This window comes from Xiphias gladius, chromosome 15, assembly GCF_016859285.1.
Source record: "Xiphias gladius isolate SHS-SW01 ecotype Sanya breed wild chromosome 15, ASM1685928v1, whole genome shotgun sequence".
Classification (NCBI taxonomy): Eukaryota; Metazoa; Chordata; class Actinopteri; order Istiophoriformes; family Xiphiidae; genus Xiphias; species Xiphias gladius.
Window position 1 is genome coordinate 11,077,519 of NC_053414.1, and position 17,322 is coordinate 11,094,840.

Here is a 17,322-nt window from a genome sequence, read left to right on the forward strand (position 1 = left end):
GTTCCTGTTTTCAATGCTTTACAAATTCAAGATCCTTAAACGTGTCACCTAAAAATATTCTTCAGGTTACAACTAACACATGCATCTGTAATAGTCATTAGTGTGATTAGTAATGAACTATTAATGCCACTTTTAATATTAAAGAATCCGTGATGCTATTTTATCTGAGAACTTGAAGTGATCTGCAAGGAAGAGCGGGCGAAAGCTCCTAAATCAGGAATAGAGAGGCTCTTGGCTGCTAGAAAAAGTGTTTGCAAGCTGTGATATCTCTCGAAGAAGGGATACTAAGTGCTGTGAAATGCCACAAATAGTGTTTATTTATTTTTTAACTTCATAAAATAAAAAGTAACATTGCATATACATTTAAAGAAACAGTAGTTATTACTGTCTAATTCTGAATGGGCTGTATTTACTTCTTTTCACTTCAAAAATCAACAAAATATGTAATTTGGCCAAACTTTGCGTATTTTTGCTTTAGTAGCTTTACTGTGTGAGACTTTAACTATGAGATTTGGCTTGCCGAGGTGTTCTTAATGCCCTGGACATAGGATAAAGCTAAGAAAAAAGTCACTTTACTTTTCTGGTCTTTACACCGAGAACTGACGGTGTGTTTGAACAACTGAATTACACTGCTGCAGGTTACTGCTTGATAGCTTGATATATTTTAGACACAAAAAGTAGTGTGTAAATTAATTCCACTATTCTCCCTGTTGCGTAGAAGTCTGTTTCCATGCCGATATGTTTCCCCCCTACCCAAATGTGAACCAAGCCTAATCCCTAACTCCAAGCAGTTATCTTTTCTACACTGGGATTTTCGTGGGTCCCCTCCAGCTGATGACCCCTAGGGGGTGTTTTTATGAATGGCAAGTAAAAATACTAGTGTGTTTTTAAATAAATGGAGCAGTAAACAATTGATACCAAAATTAAAACCTCTAGTAAAAATTCTAATTAGGTGTACCGTACATGATGCATGATTGTGTGAACAAATCTTGTTAAAAATGACACTAAGCTGTGACTTGAAGAGATTTATTAGAAAATGAGATGGCTACAATTTGACCAAAAGTGACACCACAAACAAATAAAGCACATAATTTAAATAAAGCACGTGATTTATTTTAATGTCAGTTACGTTTGCATTGTTTGCAAAAAACTCGAGTCTTTCATTGACAAAACACACCAACTGAGTTCACTTTAGATATACTGAAGAGACCTAAAGAGAGCTTCCATTCCCTTTTTCTGAAAATAAATATATAGTGTGTTATAATGTTATTGATTCACTTCATACTAAAGAGTAATATTTGCACAGCAACACACTGTTTCGGAGAAGCATTGTAGAAGCATTTTTTGCATGTGATACCACTTATAAAAATATGCAAATTTAATTTATACATCAATTTTCCATCATTAGACAGTGTTTTACGAAACAGAAATGATGAAGGTGATGTGGTAAAAGGTAAGATGGAAAAATGATAATTAAACAGACAAAACTGAAAGAGGATAAAACAGAACAAAAGATGAATGTGTCCACGTGTGCACTGAGATGACGGTAATGGTCAGCCTAGTTCGTAATGCTTCAGTGAGACCAGTTGAGACCAGTCATGCTCCTCCAGCACTTCATGCTCCAAACGGTCACAAGATGAACCTTAGGGGCCATAAATGTTATTAATCGGAGAGAAGCAAAAAAAAAAGTTCTGATAAACAACCAGATTTTTTTTTTTAATGAAATATTGGATTGTATTTCTTCAGTCCTCAAACCATCTGAGACCTTTTGAGGGAAAATCTGTCTTTGTTGGAACTACTAACAATTAATAGACATCTGAAACATCGGATTTTTTTTTTTTGTAAAGATTGAGATCCCCTGGTGTAGTCTTTAACAATGCATTGTATATTATCATATTATCATATGTTTCCTAATGTCAAATATTAATCTGTAAAGCAACTAGTAATTGCTCTGAAATAAATGTAAAAAGTGCAATATTTCCCTCTGAAATGTAAATGGAAAATACTCAAGTAAAGTACAAATACCTCAGTACTGTACCTTTAAAGGACAGTACTTGAGTAAATGTATTTAGTTATTTTTCCACCACTGGTGAAAAGAACGTCATTATCACGATCACATCGTGAGACTAAAACTAAGTTAAAAAACAAAACAAAGGCGATATTGTAAAATGTGCACACATAATATAATGTCGTCAGTCATGCTCACAGTAATAAATGGAGTGTGTGTAAACTTCAACAGACTGACTCAGATCGTATGACTCAGTCGGATAAATAGTCACAGAATGAGATGGCTGCACTGTCGCACAAAAGGATTGTTCAACAGAGATTCTTCAGATTCTTCTTAATTTTGCTTTTTTTTTTTTAGGAGCCAAAACTCTTTAAGGCTACTCTCCCTAAAGTCGTCTTTTTAATTTGCTATGAGGTGATGAGATCTGAGGTTTTAAATTCATATAATCCTTTTGATTCCAAATGGCTCAGCGTGTTTAGAAAGTGTATGTAACTGGGGTGTTTTTTCTGTGTGAGGAGGTGAATCCTATGAGAAAAAGGTCTGTGATTTGACCATAAATGTATTAAAACCCTCTATTAACAAATTATTGACATTCATGACTGCGGGATTGATGGCTTATTAGAAAGAGAGAACTCAGTGAGCATTTCTTATTGGATTAACAACAGTTACAACTGCACTATTATCAAACAGAAGTGATAAACACACGCCAGTGGTATTTTTCAACCTGGCAACCCAAAATTTGTTCTTAATAATGGCTCATAGCTCATTCATAAAGCATTAATAAATGATTTGTTAACTATTAAAAAAACTATTTACTACAACTTAGAATCCTTTTTATAAAGGCTGATTTACTAGAAAGTGTTATTTTTATACAAGCCAGCAACATGGCTCCATAGTCCCCAGATGATGTACCCTACGGGTTATGCTGGTCCCCAGATTATTCCTCTAGCGCCACCATGAGGCTGACATTAGCAGTTTTGTTTGAAATGTAAATCTGGGGATTTCCCGACCAGTGAGACACTGGACAGACTGGCCTGCTGCGTGGACGCCTCCTCCTATTCCATAGAAAGCCACAAGACATCATAGTTACTGTACACACACAGATACACACATACTCTAGCACACATGCTCAATACAGACATGTCAGAATCTGAACATACGTGCACTCTTACCCCTCCAGACGCTGATCTATACACCTGTATCCGTTAATATTCAGTTGTAAGACTCTAACATTGAATCTTCCAGATCCATCATTCTCCTCTATGACATATGTTGTAAGTGTTGTTTTCATTTGTTTTCATTTGTTTTTCTTTCAGTCTTTTGCACTTTCTCGTGTTTTTGTATTTATTCTGTGCTTGTAAAAATGTCTCTACATGTGTTGGATTGATTGTCACAAAATCTGATACACACATTCATGTCCCTCCCACCAGGATGACTGGTAATTACTTTGGAGATCCCTGAATTTTTCACCTAGGACAAAAATGACATGACTTGGTTTATGACCAAATACCTGCAAAACGGATGACACTCCAACCAGCCTCAGCTGCTCTCTGTGTTTGGTGAAAATCAGAAAATGTATCGGCATGTTAGCGCTGTCGTTGTGATGACGTTAGCACGCTGTTGTTGTAGACTCTCCAGTTTTAGATCTGTAGTGTCCCGGGTTACTTTACACTTTAGCCTGATTACTTGTCATGTAATAATCCCCACATGTTGCCCAGCTCTGTCTCTTCTGAGGAGTGGCCAACAGCTGTATTCAAAGGAAGAAGTGTATTATTAATTGTTCACTGATACCATTTTTCCCGCATGAATAACAATCACAGTAAATAGGAATCACAAAGCCCAGCCATCCTGTTGAAACCTGTTAACAGCATGTCTCTGCTATCAGATGAAGAAAGGACTGTGCAGTCTTTTAAAGTAGGCCAACAGACTTCGCTCATAGATAATCATAAGAGCATGACCCTCAAATTCATGACCAGTATTTCCCCACAGAGAGTGACTTATGATCCTGCCTGAGCTGAGCATCAACACAGAGATTAACAAACAAATTTGCAGCCTTGGATTTATTTTAAGCAGCGGCTAACGGACATGTTGACAGTTTTCCCAACAGATACCGGAACAGCTGGCACGAACTGAGCTCCTACAAATTGTTTTTCCTTCCTCAGAGTTTGTTCAGCTTCCCCCACGCACTGTAGGGCTGCATACCTAACTGGCAGGAATGTGATTGTACTGCAGCGGAGGAGCCGTCAGACTTGTGGCTACAAGCACACAGTCGATTGCATCACATCCGAGTGAGTTATCTGTGTGAGTCTGAGGGTGTGTGCGGTTTTTTTTTTTCTTTTCTTTTCTTTTCTTTTCCTTCCATTTAACATGTTAAGTCAAATCAGGAAGTGTGATGCTGTGACAGTGAAGAGGGAAGCAGGCGCACAATGGCACTATGTCTGCCTCTCCGCCTGGTAACATGAGAGGCCCCCGGGTGAAGACCCCTCTCCTGCTGCTGCTGCTGTTGACCTCTCTGGCTGGGACAGGTAGGACTGGTAACATCGTTTTTTGGGGTTTTTTTTTTTTTGTTCTTTTGTTTTTTTTCACTCTCTGAATTACAATGTGACCCAGCAGCACTCTCGACTTTCCTGTCTCCTCACTGCTTTCTCTTTTGTCCTTTAGTCAGTTTTTCTGACTTTGTTACTGCGAGTTTAACTTTTTGACTGAAAGTAACGAGTGTTCCTTTGTTGATACTGTGGAATTTTTCTTACTTTTATAATGCAATGAGAAGCGTCAGACTGAGCAGATAGATTCAACAGAACCGAAGTGCCAACCTTCCATTTTGGTTGTCAAAACTATGCCATGTTTGGAACCTGAATCCCTTTTAAGTTTCAAATTAAATTAATTTTATAAAGCTAAGCAACCTTTTAAATTGTTACAGTTTACACTTTAATATATTACTACTTTACATTTAAAACAGGTCGTGGACTTTTCTCTTTTGCTTAAAAATCTACTATCTTCGTAACAAAGAGAAACATGACAAAGCTCTGTGGAGAAAAAATTACTCAACATGATGAATATCTCCACCTACTCCACTCTTTCCAAAACAAGAATTTCACAACGGTTTTGATTTTTGTAGCAGCCACTTGAAATCATGTATACGGAAGTCTTAAGTTCCTGTATGATCTGACTTACTGACGGTTACTCTCCTCCGCGGTACATGTTGTTTCAAAACCTGTCAAATGAAACCCCTTACAAAACCGCTGTCTTCTCCCACTTGTGTGTTTCACTTTTGCTGTAAATGTTTTTCTCTAAGTTTCACTATCCTTCACAACGATGTGACAGTGACCTTGTATAAATTAATGAGAGGTGTCGGTTTGCACATCCAGAGACCGAGGCACAAGAGGACGTCACCGGTGACCCAGACCCAGTTGATGATGATACAGAAATCCCAGGTGAGACGTGAATAATAAAATATATTCTAGAAATAATAATAATAATAATAATAATAATGATAATAATACTACACTATGTGGCCAACAGTATGCAGACAGAGGTGTCTAAATGTGGGTCTGTTCATGTGTTGTGTTTTGAGTTAGACCTCTTAGTTCCAGTAGAAAAAAAAAAAAGTAATAATTTTCCCTTTTTTTCACCAGGTAAAAATCTCACTGAGGCTAAACATGTGTTTTAGGAGAGACGTGGTCAAGAGGGCACAGAGCAGCATAAAAAGCATAATAAATACAACACAGACAACAACCCAAGACAACTGTCACATGCTATGAGAGTATTTAAACTACATCCAGTTATGATGCCTTTTATGAGACTAAGCTTGATTAACTTTAGATGTTTGTACCTCTGTTCTCTGAAGGACACTACTTGTTCCTCATTCTGGTTAAAGTTGCTGTATAGGTGTATTTCTTTTATGCCTTTGAATCTACCGGGTCTTTACAACAACATCCCGTTCAAAGACTCGCCAGAGGAGTAGCAGCATATTACTGTGATGAGATGTTTAAATAGTCTGTTCTGGGTGTAATGTGTTTGGTAGTCCCGCGACTTTTGGCCATTTGGTGTATATTAAATGACACTCAGGAATATAACTTATTGTAAATATTGTCATCATGATGATGTGCTACTCTCTCCGTTTGTAGAGTTGCTCTCAACAATTTCTGATGCTACATTATCCCCAGATCCTCTGGCCACAGAAGATCCAGGTAAATCCACAACAGTTTATATTCTATAATGGTCCATCTGCCCTTAGGAAGAGTATCTCACAAACAGTTTACAGTCCAGTTGTTTGCTTTTCTTTTTCTTTTCATTAATATTTTTATTAAACTGCTTTTTATAGCATGACAAAGGTAAAGAAGAGAATAAATGATAAAAAAAAAAAATGATGATAACAAATAAAAAATTCAATTCCATTAGAGACAGAGAGGAGGGTAATAATAACAGTAATACCAATAATAGTTTTTCAAGAGGGATCAGACATGTAGTCATGAATGATCTGGTGTTTGATGTATTATGGTACTTTTTTGTATTGCTGTTTGTAAATTGTTTGTGTTTTGTGCTGTGCTGTATGTATTTTATAGTTGAGTTTTATATATACTAAAGGCCCATCTAGGAACGGACACTACAGCTAAGCATATGTTAGCTTTGGCTAACGTATGCTTGTCCCTATTGTTGAACTGTATCACGTTATATGGACAGGTGTTTCTTTTATTTTGTCCACCCCATCTATATCAACAAGGGTAGGCTAAATAACAGAAAACACCTCCCTGTATAAGGCAATACAGTTTCAACAGCACCACAAACTACGCCCTCCAAAATGAACGTCCGGATGAATCAACACTTCTGAAACATTTCGATAAAAACTGAACATTATAATCTTCACGAAGAGAGGATTTATTCCAGGACTGTTATATCAGACTGCACCAGTTTTAGTTATGTGAGCCTAATAAACTGCCAGCTGAGCGTATGAGGTCAGTCCCACAAACAATGAGCAAGAGAAAAAGTGCAATATGAAATTTATTTTAGATTTGGGTTCATTCTATTCTATGCCTGGCCTCTGGGGTGATACAAAGCCAATTTCTGATATTGTGAACTGCCTTTCCACAAGTGGGTTGTTCACATGTATATTTCCAGTCGGCTGAATCAGTTGTAGAACCCAAAATCGGCTTCCCACTTTCTTAAAATTTAATCTGCATTGTCTAGCTTAGTAATTCATAAGTTGTCATAGAAAACATTTCTGTAATAAATCTGATCCGTTTTGTGGACCTCAAAAGCAGCTCTGTAGGTGAAATAGCAAAGCCGCCTGCGAACAACTTTAACTTTGTACGTACGAAGCTCTGAATATCCAAAAAACTTGCTTCTAATGTGCAGGAAAGAGAGGATATTTTTGCCCTGTGCTGTATCTCCACTACACAGTTGTTAAGCATTTGATATCCTGATACCATTGGATGTCACTTCTTGGCACTGTGGGGAGACAGGGAAACAAAGCTCGCACATTAGTCAGTACTCACTAAAACCTTTCGCTAAAATAATTTACTTATTTCCTCCCTTGTCGTTTCCAGGTGAACAGAACACACAAGAAGACCATAGCTCCGGACTGAGCTACTTAACCTCCAGTCCTTGGGGTATGTCAGACCAACTGTGGCATAACTTACCAGTACAGTACCGATTTGTGTCTAGCTTTCCTACAAATATACAAGTCATTTTTAATAACTTTAATAATAATAATAATAATAACTTTCTTTATATAGCACCTTTCATACATAAAATGCAACACGAAGTGCTTTTACATTTGAATTATGAAAACAAGAGCAAACAAATCCAGCAAGAACAAATAGATACAACAGCAAAATTAAAATACATTAGAACAAACAATTACAAATAACAGTTAAAAAAGGGGCAGGGGCAGGGCGTTCCACAGTTTTGGTGCATAATTCATAAAGGCAGCGTCTCCGCTTTGTTTCGTTGCGTACTTTGGGTACCCTCAGAAGGCCACCTTTGGAGGATCTCAGGGCTTTTTCTGGTTGATAGGATGTTAAAAAAAATCAGAGATGTATGAAGGTGCCATCCCATTAGGAGCTTTGTAGGTAATTAAAAGGACCTTAAAATAAATTCTGAAAGAAACAGGGAGCCGGAGCAGTTCAGATAAAACAGGAGTGACGTGCTCTCTCTGATTGGTCTTAGTTAAATGTCTAGCTGCAGAGCTTCTGTATAAGTTGCAATGTCTTTATAGACTTTTTTGGGAGACCAGTAAAAAGTGCATTGCAGTAATCTAACCTACGAGTAATAAAAGGTTTGAAACCAGTTGAATTAAAATGTTATGATAAGTGTAAAATGCTGCATTCAACCAGTCAGGTTTGAGCCAGTATTGAGGTCTAAGATCATTTACTACTTTGACTAAGGCTGTTTCTGTGCTGTGATTGGAATTAAAACCAGATTTGAATTTCACTAGGATACTGTTTTCATTGAGGAAGGTATTAAGCTAAAAACTTTGTTCAAGAAGGGTAGGTTGGATATAGCCCTGTAATTACTGAGAGTAGTGTTATCTAGATTAGATTATGTTTAAGTAGAGGTTTCACTACATCAGTCTTAAAGGCAGTAGGAAATATACCTGTTTTTAGTGACCAACTATCAAATACTTTCTTGAAGAATTTACTAGGTCCTGGGTCGAGAGCACATGTTGAGGAGCTGTACAGAGGTACCATTTTTCTGTGTTCTGATCGTGTAATATTACTAAAACATCTCAATTTCAGGGGGCTATTTTTGGGTGTAACAGGAAAGTTTTTTGCTGTATTATCAAAGCCCTTACAGAGGGGACTTTGTCTTTAAAAAAAAAAAAAGCCTGCAAATTACTCACATTTCACAGCAGACGCCTGACTGAGTGTACTCAAGGGGTTTGGATTTAGGAGTTTCTCGATGGTTGAAGACAGAACACGAGAGATTCCGTTACTCTCCTGAATACTTTTAGAGAAGTGGGTCCTTCTCTCACTTCGAACTGTTTTATGGTGGATTTTGTAGCTTAGTTGTGTCCTGAGATGATACCATTGGATTGGGGGGGGGGGTGGGTCCAAAGTCGGTGTGTGCTGTGCCAACACTCGTACACGTGGAGATGACTGGACCGCCTGCTGAATATTAGCCGACAGCATTTTGGTCACCCCACTTACTGGGATGAATATCTTCTCTTTTAAAGACAGAAACACGATCCCGGAACAAGTTAAACTCGTTGATCAGATCCATGTTGTGAGATCTGCATGTGGACTGGAGCCAGGTGTATACATACACTATTATTATACAGTATTAATCATTAGACAAAATGACAGGAGAATAAGAACGGTACCCTTGGCTGTAAAGATTGCCGTGTGATTTGAAGAGATATGGTTTTGCATTTTGATTCTGTAGAAATTTTGCAGAAATTCAGCAAGGTACATTTAGTAGGACAATCAGGACAATAGTTATAATTATTCAAGTGACAAATCACAAGCATATGAGTTAAGCCAAGCTGGGCCGATGATGACTGACCGATCATTTCTACTTTGCTTCTGCAGAGGTTTCACCATATACAGAGGACCCCAACACTATGGGTTCCACCATCACACCACTGGAGGTTGACCAGAATGTGGGTCTCATCATCATCCCGATCCTGGTGGTGCTGGTGGTCGTAATCATCGGCATGATAGTGTGCGGTATTTTCATCAACTGCAGGTGGAACAAAACAGTGAGAAATCAAGGTATGTCCATCACAAGAGGAAACACTTTAAAGGTTGAGTTCAACCAAGTCACAAAGAAACTCTAAACAAACCAAAAAAAAGAAAAAAGAAAACCCCAAACAAACAACAACAGAAACGAAAAAAACATTTTTGCACTTAACCCTGGTTCCAGTGAGCAATTTTTCAGCGGGGGTGAATGTTATTTTGATTTTGGATGCTCAAAGCACTCAAAACTCAGCAACAGCAAATATAATGGCACCTGTCCACAGCAAGATCTGTGGATTGTACTATCAAATGTCAAATTTTCTGTTATTGCCATAAAAATGTGGAATGACTATGTATCTCAGATCTTGACAAACAATTCTCTGTGTGGCTAGATACTACTAGGGTTAAATGGAAAAATATCTTTTTGTGTAATGTTGGGCAACTGATGATAAGTCACACTTCCTTCTTATAACATATTTAATTATATTAGAAAAAAACTCAGCTATTGACTCTTTGCCACTATCCATATTAAGTTACAGATGGACTGTATTCAGTTACTGTAATGCAATTTGCCATTTTAATAACGATGATTGAAGCATGTTCTCTTCTCATAGAGCTAAGAAAAGAAGATCCATATTTGGATGAATCCAGCACAGAGAAGGTGCCAATGTAAGTATTGAGAATTCAATTTAATAAAGTTTCTACAGACGCTGATTTGAAAGACTGTTGCAAATCATTTAAAATATTTCATCTTCATTATATTTACAGCATCTTAACGCCCAATTCTTAGTAAAGGTTTACCCTCAATGTGTAATTTTCTGTTTAAAAAAACGTAAGCTATGCATGAAAGAGGTTTGTTTTTCATACGAGTGCATGAGAAACAGGAAGAAACCAAAGTGTAACCAGTAAAATAATAACACTAAGTAACCATATAAAGCACAACAGAGCCGTTAATCTGGTAAATGTACACATGGAGTCCACAAGAGTAAAGGTAAAAAGAGTGAAATAGTTAGCGTTAGTCTGCCAGTAAATTAATAGTCACATAACGTTGACAGAATGGGAAGAATGGGCAAAACATCCCTTATTCTGACTTGTTCATGCATTATTCTAAGGTGGTTAGCCCCAAGGTTAGAGCGGGTTGTCCAACAACCGGAAGGTCGGTGGTTCGATCCCCAGCTCCTCCAGTCTGCAGGTTGATGTATCACTGAGCAAGATACTGAACCCCAAAACATTTCCCCCGACTTATCATCTGTGTGTGTGTGTAGAAAGCACTGTTTGTATAGAAAACCGCTGCATGAATATGTATGTGAATGGGTGAATGCGGCATGTAGTGTAAAGCGCTTTGAGTGGTCGCAAAGACTAGAAAAGTGCTATATAAATGCAGATTACCATTTAAAATCAGATACAAACAAACAGTGTATAGCTCCTGTAAAATTAGCTGAATGGACTGTAATAGCGATCATAATAGCGTTAATACAGTTTGTTGACATGACTGTAGTTTTTTTTGGGAGCTATCATCGCTGTAAGACATTCCCGACATCTCCGCTTCGGAATTACAAGTCGGAGGCTGACGTGAACAGTTTTTCCCACTCGGCTGCCTAATTACGGTTTAAATGATATGACGTGTACTTAGCACTAGCAACACATTAGCTGACGGCTAGCTTAGTTAGCAGTAAACTGATTGCAGTTTAACTAAATTAACGAAAAATAAATCAACAATCACAAAACAGCTATAACCTAACTTAAAGACAACTTAAAATTTAAAATAATGCGCCAAAAATGGAAATTGCGGAGTGGAATAAAGATGTTTGTAAGTATTTGCTTGGTCACAGATCTGACAAAATGATGGCTGAAACAATGTCAGTTAAACTGATATGGACCTGTTAACGGTCGCTACTAGCAACAGACTGTTAACGACTGAAACCAGCTGCCGGTGTCAGAAAAATTTAAACAAGCTTATTAACTTTGATTTAGTGTCTCATGTGATTCCTTAAACATTTTGTGCCGTTTAGGCCCATGTTTGAAGAAGACGTGCCCTCTGTACTGGAGTTAGAAATGGAGGAGCTGGACCAGTGGATGAAAAAAGACAGTAAGTTTCTGTAAACAAACAAAACCCAACAATATTAAAAAAAAAAAAAAAAAAAGAAGCTATTTAAAAACACATAGCATGAAAGGAAACAAGGAGATGTGCCTTAAAAAATCAGACAAAAATACACTCACTTGCCATTTCATTAGGTACACCTAGCTAAAACTGATGCAGTCTAATACAACAGCTGTCTATAAATTGTACTTTTATGAAGGTTATAATATTAAACATTTGTGTGGACCCCTTTCAAGTCGGTGTTGATTCAACTTTATGCTCATTTTGGAGACTGTAGTTTGTGGTGCTGTTGAATTATGTTGCATCATACTAAGAGCTGTTTCTAATATTTTGTCCGCCCATTTATATCACTGACATTCGAGTAAATAATAGAAACACCTGTCAGTATAATGCAATACAGTTCAACAGCACCACAACCAGCACCACCACTGCATTAGTTTTAGCTAGATGCCTGATAAACTGGAAAGTGAGAGTAAGTTTTATGGGAAACCTCTCCAGCTGAAACATGAGCTGGTAGATTTTATCCAGCAGAGGTCACCGTAGCTTTATAAGAGGTTAACATACAGGCCTAATGTCTCTATCTTGTATGATGCCAGTTTATCGCAGTCATTTTTGTAAATTCTGTATATTTATTAAGACGTGTTGCTTGTACAAATTGGCCTGCAACATTTCTGTGACATGCATTATCACAGTTTAGTGAATATACATTTATAGGTTTGTGTGTTGGTTTGCTTGTTCCAGGTGAAACTGCAGAGGACTTTAAACATGCACAATTATAATTATGGTGATAATATTTCACACTTGTTGACTAAGCATCCAGACTTTTCTTGTTATTTATTCCTTTTAGTGAGAGTTTTTCTTATAAAACATGGGATCGCTTTGCATTTTTAACATATTTCAGTGGTCTGGAAATTTGTGATTTCTTTAATTCGTGAATATAAAGGTGTAAAAGACATGATTTGTATTGGGTGTCCTTTGTTGTAATTTTCTCTCCTCTTCTGTGAGCCTTGTTTGGCAACGTTGACGTCTAAATCAGAACAGCTGCAGTGTCAACGCGTGAGGAGTTTTTAAAAAATTTTTAAGCAATGTTCCTGCAGGTGTGAATACAACCTCCTTTGAATGAACTATCTCATTATGAATACTCTCAAAACAAAAATGTAAATATTTACGGCCCACACGTTGAGCATTACAACTAACTTATTACATACAGCTTGCTACACAACAGCGCCAACACAACACAGATCAACAGTAGGCTCAGGTAAAAAGAAGTCTTTCCAGACGGTTTCCTATTTTCTGCCATCCTGTTTGTTGTGATGCACCAGCTGGCTTCACTATAGCTGTGAGTGATGAATTGTAACCTTTTCTTCATTACACATGCTATTGTTTGGAAGCACAAGCACACTAACATCTGTTAGTGATTACAACAGGCATGCATGGAAGTGTGACGCAACTTAACCCTGGGATAGTCTCCTTACTGGAAGGGCTGGAAAGGCGAGGTCAAGGTCCACTGCACTAACTGTTGACCAACATCATTTACACACTGCTTTTTCTCAGGATTTTTTTTCCAAATCTGTGCAAGGGTTAGCGTTTCATTCAACAGTGGGGCACTCTGTACACAGTAGGTTACACAAGAGATCGCAAAACAGAAGCAAATGTAATGTTACTGCTGCCGTGGTTGCAAAATGTGATGCTTCCACTGCAGCAGCTGTGCCTTGTTTGTCAGACCTGTTAAATTCCACAGCAACTTAGGCACAATAGTGAATCGAATTAAAGAGAGAGCGCATAAACACTGTATTTGAAGCTGCTTAAAAAGCAAGTTTTAAAAATCTACCAGTTACTTTGCACTGGAAGAAGTTGAACCATAGCAGAGCTACTCCATTCATACATTAGTTATACTGTTTATCCCTTGAGGGTCACGGTGTGGGCGGGTGGGAGTAAGCCCAGCTGACATTGGGCGAGAGGTCGCCAGTCTCTCACAGGGCCAACATATAGAGACAAACAACCAGTCACGCTCACATTCACACCTACGGGCAATTTAGCGACGCCAATTCACCCGCATGTCTTTGGACTGCGGGAGGAAGCGGAGGAAAACCCAAACGGGCACGGGGAGAACATGCAAACTCCACGCAGAAAGGCCCCGGTCGAACCGGCGCTCAAACCCGGCGGAACCTTCTCACTGTGCGGCGACTAACCACTGTACCGCCATGCCACCCTAGCAGAGCAACTCTCAAAAGAAAAATGGTCTAATTAATGGTTTAATTAATTTGTTCAAACCAAATTTAACAAAATGAACAAAATGGCCAAAAAGCCAGCAAAAAAACCCCACTCTCAATTGAGTTAATTGAAAAAAGTGAGCAACTGTTTATTTCATGCTGAACTAATTGGTTTTTTTTTTGGTTTTTTTTGGCCACTTGGGAGCAACACATCTAGCTATACATACAACAAGTCTTATCGCCTTATAAAATCGCTGTGGTGAACATGTTAGCAAACAATTGTCCCACAGACACAGAGCGAAATTAGCATCCATTTGGAGTTGTGTTTGCAACTCCTCTTGGAGCTGTTCTGGTCTCTAACAAATATCTGGCTCTTTAGCTGCTAAATGCTCCACTGTGTTCATCCGCTAGTTGCTAATGTTACCTATCGGCTTTTTGGTGCTGGGCAGGTAGTGTCCAGTGGATTTATCCACTGGAAGACTGCAGAGTTGGGTTATAATTACCTGTGGGTCTGTCACCATGAGCAAACATTTTTACATTACTTATAATCATTTGACCTGTGGCTCTTTTTTAAACACTATCGATTAGGGTAGCTTTAAGCATTTAGCCTACCAGTAACACAAAACAGTAGCTAAATATCCACAGGAGGAAAATCTGCCTGCATTTCAGAGAGCAGAGTGGAAATCGCACTAAGCAAGATTAAAAATATCCGATTTAAAAAATAATAAATAACAGCTACCAACACTTATAACTAATTGACATAACAAATATTGAAGTTTTGTGTAAAATTTTGGAAACATTTCACAGCGACAGCCAAATATTTTTGTGTTGTCTTTGATTTGTGTTTGTGTGCACAGTGTATTTCAGCTCAGCTTACGTCGACCAGAAGTGAAAGTGCAGGTTGTGCTGTGGTCAGTTCTGTTGCTGGAGCTTCCCAGTGTCCTGAGTTTGTCATGTCCTCCCTGATGCTGTGTGAACGACCCCCTTTTGTGTGCGCAGGGGCTGATCTCAACATTAGTAGTATGGCTTGTTGGACTGTCGTGTACAGTCAGTAAGTAGGTTGGCGGCACTGACTGAGCGTGTCTTCACCGCAGTCAGTTCAGTTCCTCTTTGCCTTTATGGAATATTTTTGTGTAGTTTTTTTTTTGTTAACAATACCAGAAAATGACCCCCAAAAAAGTAATTTACAGCTTTGCAACTGCGAACTCCATCACCAGAGTTCAGGGATTGTAGAGGACTGACCCCTCTCTCTGTCTGTCCCTCTCACTCTGACATTGTCACCTCTCTTACCCATGATTCCTTTACTGCAGGTTAACAAAGGACGCTCTCCCAGTATGCAAGGACACACAGTCAACAATGAATCGTTGCCAACTTGGTCGTTCTGACCTTTCTGCAGTAATCCAGCTACATTTGTGACCACAGGAGGTAATTTGACTGCCAGGAAACAACGTCACAACACTTAAGGGACATCTACAAACGTTTTTTTTGTTTTTACAGTAAAAAAAATTCAGCACGAAAAATTGAATTTCAAAACTCTTGGCTGTTATTCCTCCTGACAGAATTCAATGGAGAGCAACATGCAGCAACTGGAATTCTACATATTAAACAGTGGCTTTTTTTTTTTTTTTCTGTCAGTGATCAGCGTTTTGCCTTTCATGCTTTGTCTGTTTTTATTGTTTTTCTAACTGTCTGTTTTGCCAGGGACATTGTACAGTATTTTCTGTATCATAGAATCAGCCTGAGAGAAAAGTGTTCAGTATAAACCTAAAAAAAGACTGTGCTGTAGCCACCAATTGTTACCTGTTTGCTGATTCATATTATTAAAGAGTGTGTGGTCATCTTCAAGTGCATTAGGCACATACTCTTCTCCACCCCTCACAGATACGACTGCTCATAGTTTCTGCTGATGGCTTATCGTCGACTCAAAGCCTCTTTGTTGTATTACACTGTTTGACTCCCTCCGGCTGCAGGTTTTAATGGGGAAATATCCTGTTGAAGACTGTAGGCATGCATGACAGAGGAGGCCACTCCTTTTTCATGCCTGTGCAGAGCTGGTTAGGACTTCTGGATAAAGAGTCTTTATTCAGAAACTGATTGAAATCTCAGAGTGTGAAATCAAGAGCTTTTGATAAATTACTGCCTGTTGCTGAAACAGCTTTCTAAAAGCTGCTACCGATAAGATTTTCATATCACCCTAGATAATAACTCTCTGACTGAATACATTATATCTAGAGATGCTGTTTCAATGTTTTGTTACAAGTATAGGCTTAAAAGTGTAGAATCAAAGCAGTCATCACACTGATCTAAATGTGAGCGCTACTTTCTCTGAGTGTCAGTTAGTATTTTGCAGAATCTTGCACTGTAAATATGGGAATACGGAATACCAAAAAAAATATTATTTTCATTGAATGTTTTTTGTAAATATTTCATACAAGGATGTAGTATTTTTATTTTGCTGATGAAGCTATGAATAAAATTTCAATAAAGAGAAATATCTTGATATGTGAAAATTTTTAGCCATGCTAGTGACATGGCTCTTGGGATGACAATGTCAGTTAGTCTGTTTGTCCACCAATTTTGTCCAGACTGAAATATCTCAACAAATACTTGACGGATTGACATGTAATTTTGTACAGACATTCATGGCCCCTTAAAGATGTATCCTAATGACTGGTTATCCTTTGACTTTTCCTTTTAGTGCCACCATGAGGTTGAAATTTTTAAATCTGAGTGAAATGTCTAGACCACAATTTGAATTTGGTTCAGATATTTAAGGTCCTTGGAGGCTGAATCCTCCCGGCTTTGGTGATCCTCTGACTTTCCCTCTAGCACCACCAGCAGCTTAAAGTTTTTGCTTATATTCCATGAAATATCTCAACATTTACACACCGGATTGGCAGGAAAATTGGTACAGACGTTTATGGTCCCCAAACAATGAATTTTAAAGACTTTGGTGATCCCCTGGCTTTTCCTCTGGTGACACCAACAGGTTGATGTTTGTGTTTCAGAGTGAAATGTTTCAACAATTATTGGATGGATTGCCATGAAATGATGGTACCGACATTCAAGTTCCCCTCCGGATGAACTGTAATCACTTTGGTGATCTCCTGCCATTTCATGTACTGCCATCACGGGTATCAAAACACTAGCATGACCGTAGCATTTTGTGTCACGTACTGTACTTGCAGTCATATAAATCTTTACAGCTACTTTTATTCATTTTGCTGACACTTTGGAAAACAAGGAGAAGCCTCAGGAATAAATTTTATCGGTGCATTAATTGTTAAAATTATAGTTGGGTCATGTTTTCAGCTTGGTGTAAGT

General features: G+C 38.2%; 1 protein-coding gene across 2 annotated transcripts; it reads left to right on the forward strand.

Annotated features, from left to right (window-relative positions):
• The first annotated feature begins 4,200 nt into the window (after positions 1 to 4,200).
• tmem154 (transmembrane protein 154) lies at positions 4,201 to 16,577 on the forward strand. Of its 2 annotated transcripts, none has more exons than XM_040147513.1 (8): positions 4,201 to 4,533; positions 5,377 to 5,442; positions 6,136 to 6,198; positions 7,555 to 7,617; positions 9,538 to 9,720; positions 10,299 to 10,353; positions 11,697 to 11,773; positions 15,309 to 16,577. In XM_040147513.1, exons 1-8 carry the CDS (start codon positions 4,443 to 4,445, stop codon positions 15,311 to 15,313), a joined length of 603 nt encoding a protein of 200 aa, XP_040003447.1. In that variant the 5' UTR covers positions 4,201 to 4,442; the 3' UTR covers positions 15,314 to 16,577. The 2 variants fall into 2 exon arrangements, with proteins under 2 accessions (XP_040003447.1, XP_040003448.1); XM_040147514.1 differs by having other exon boundaries at positions 6,175 to 6,198.
• Positions 16,578 to 17,322: the final 745 nt, after the last annotated feature.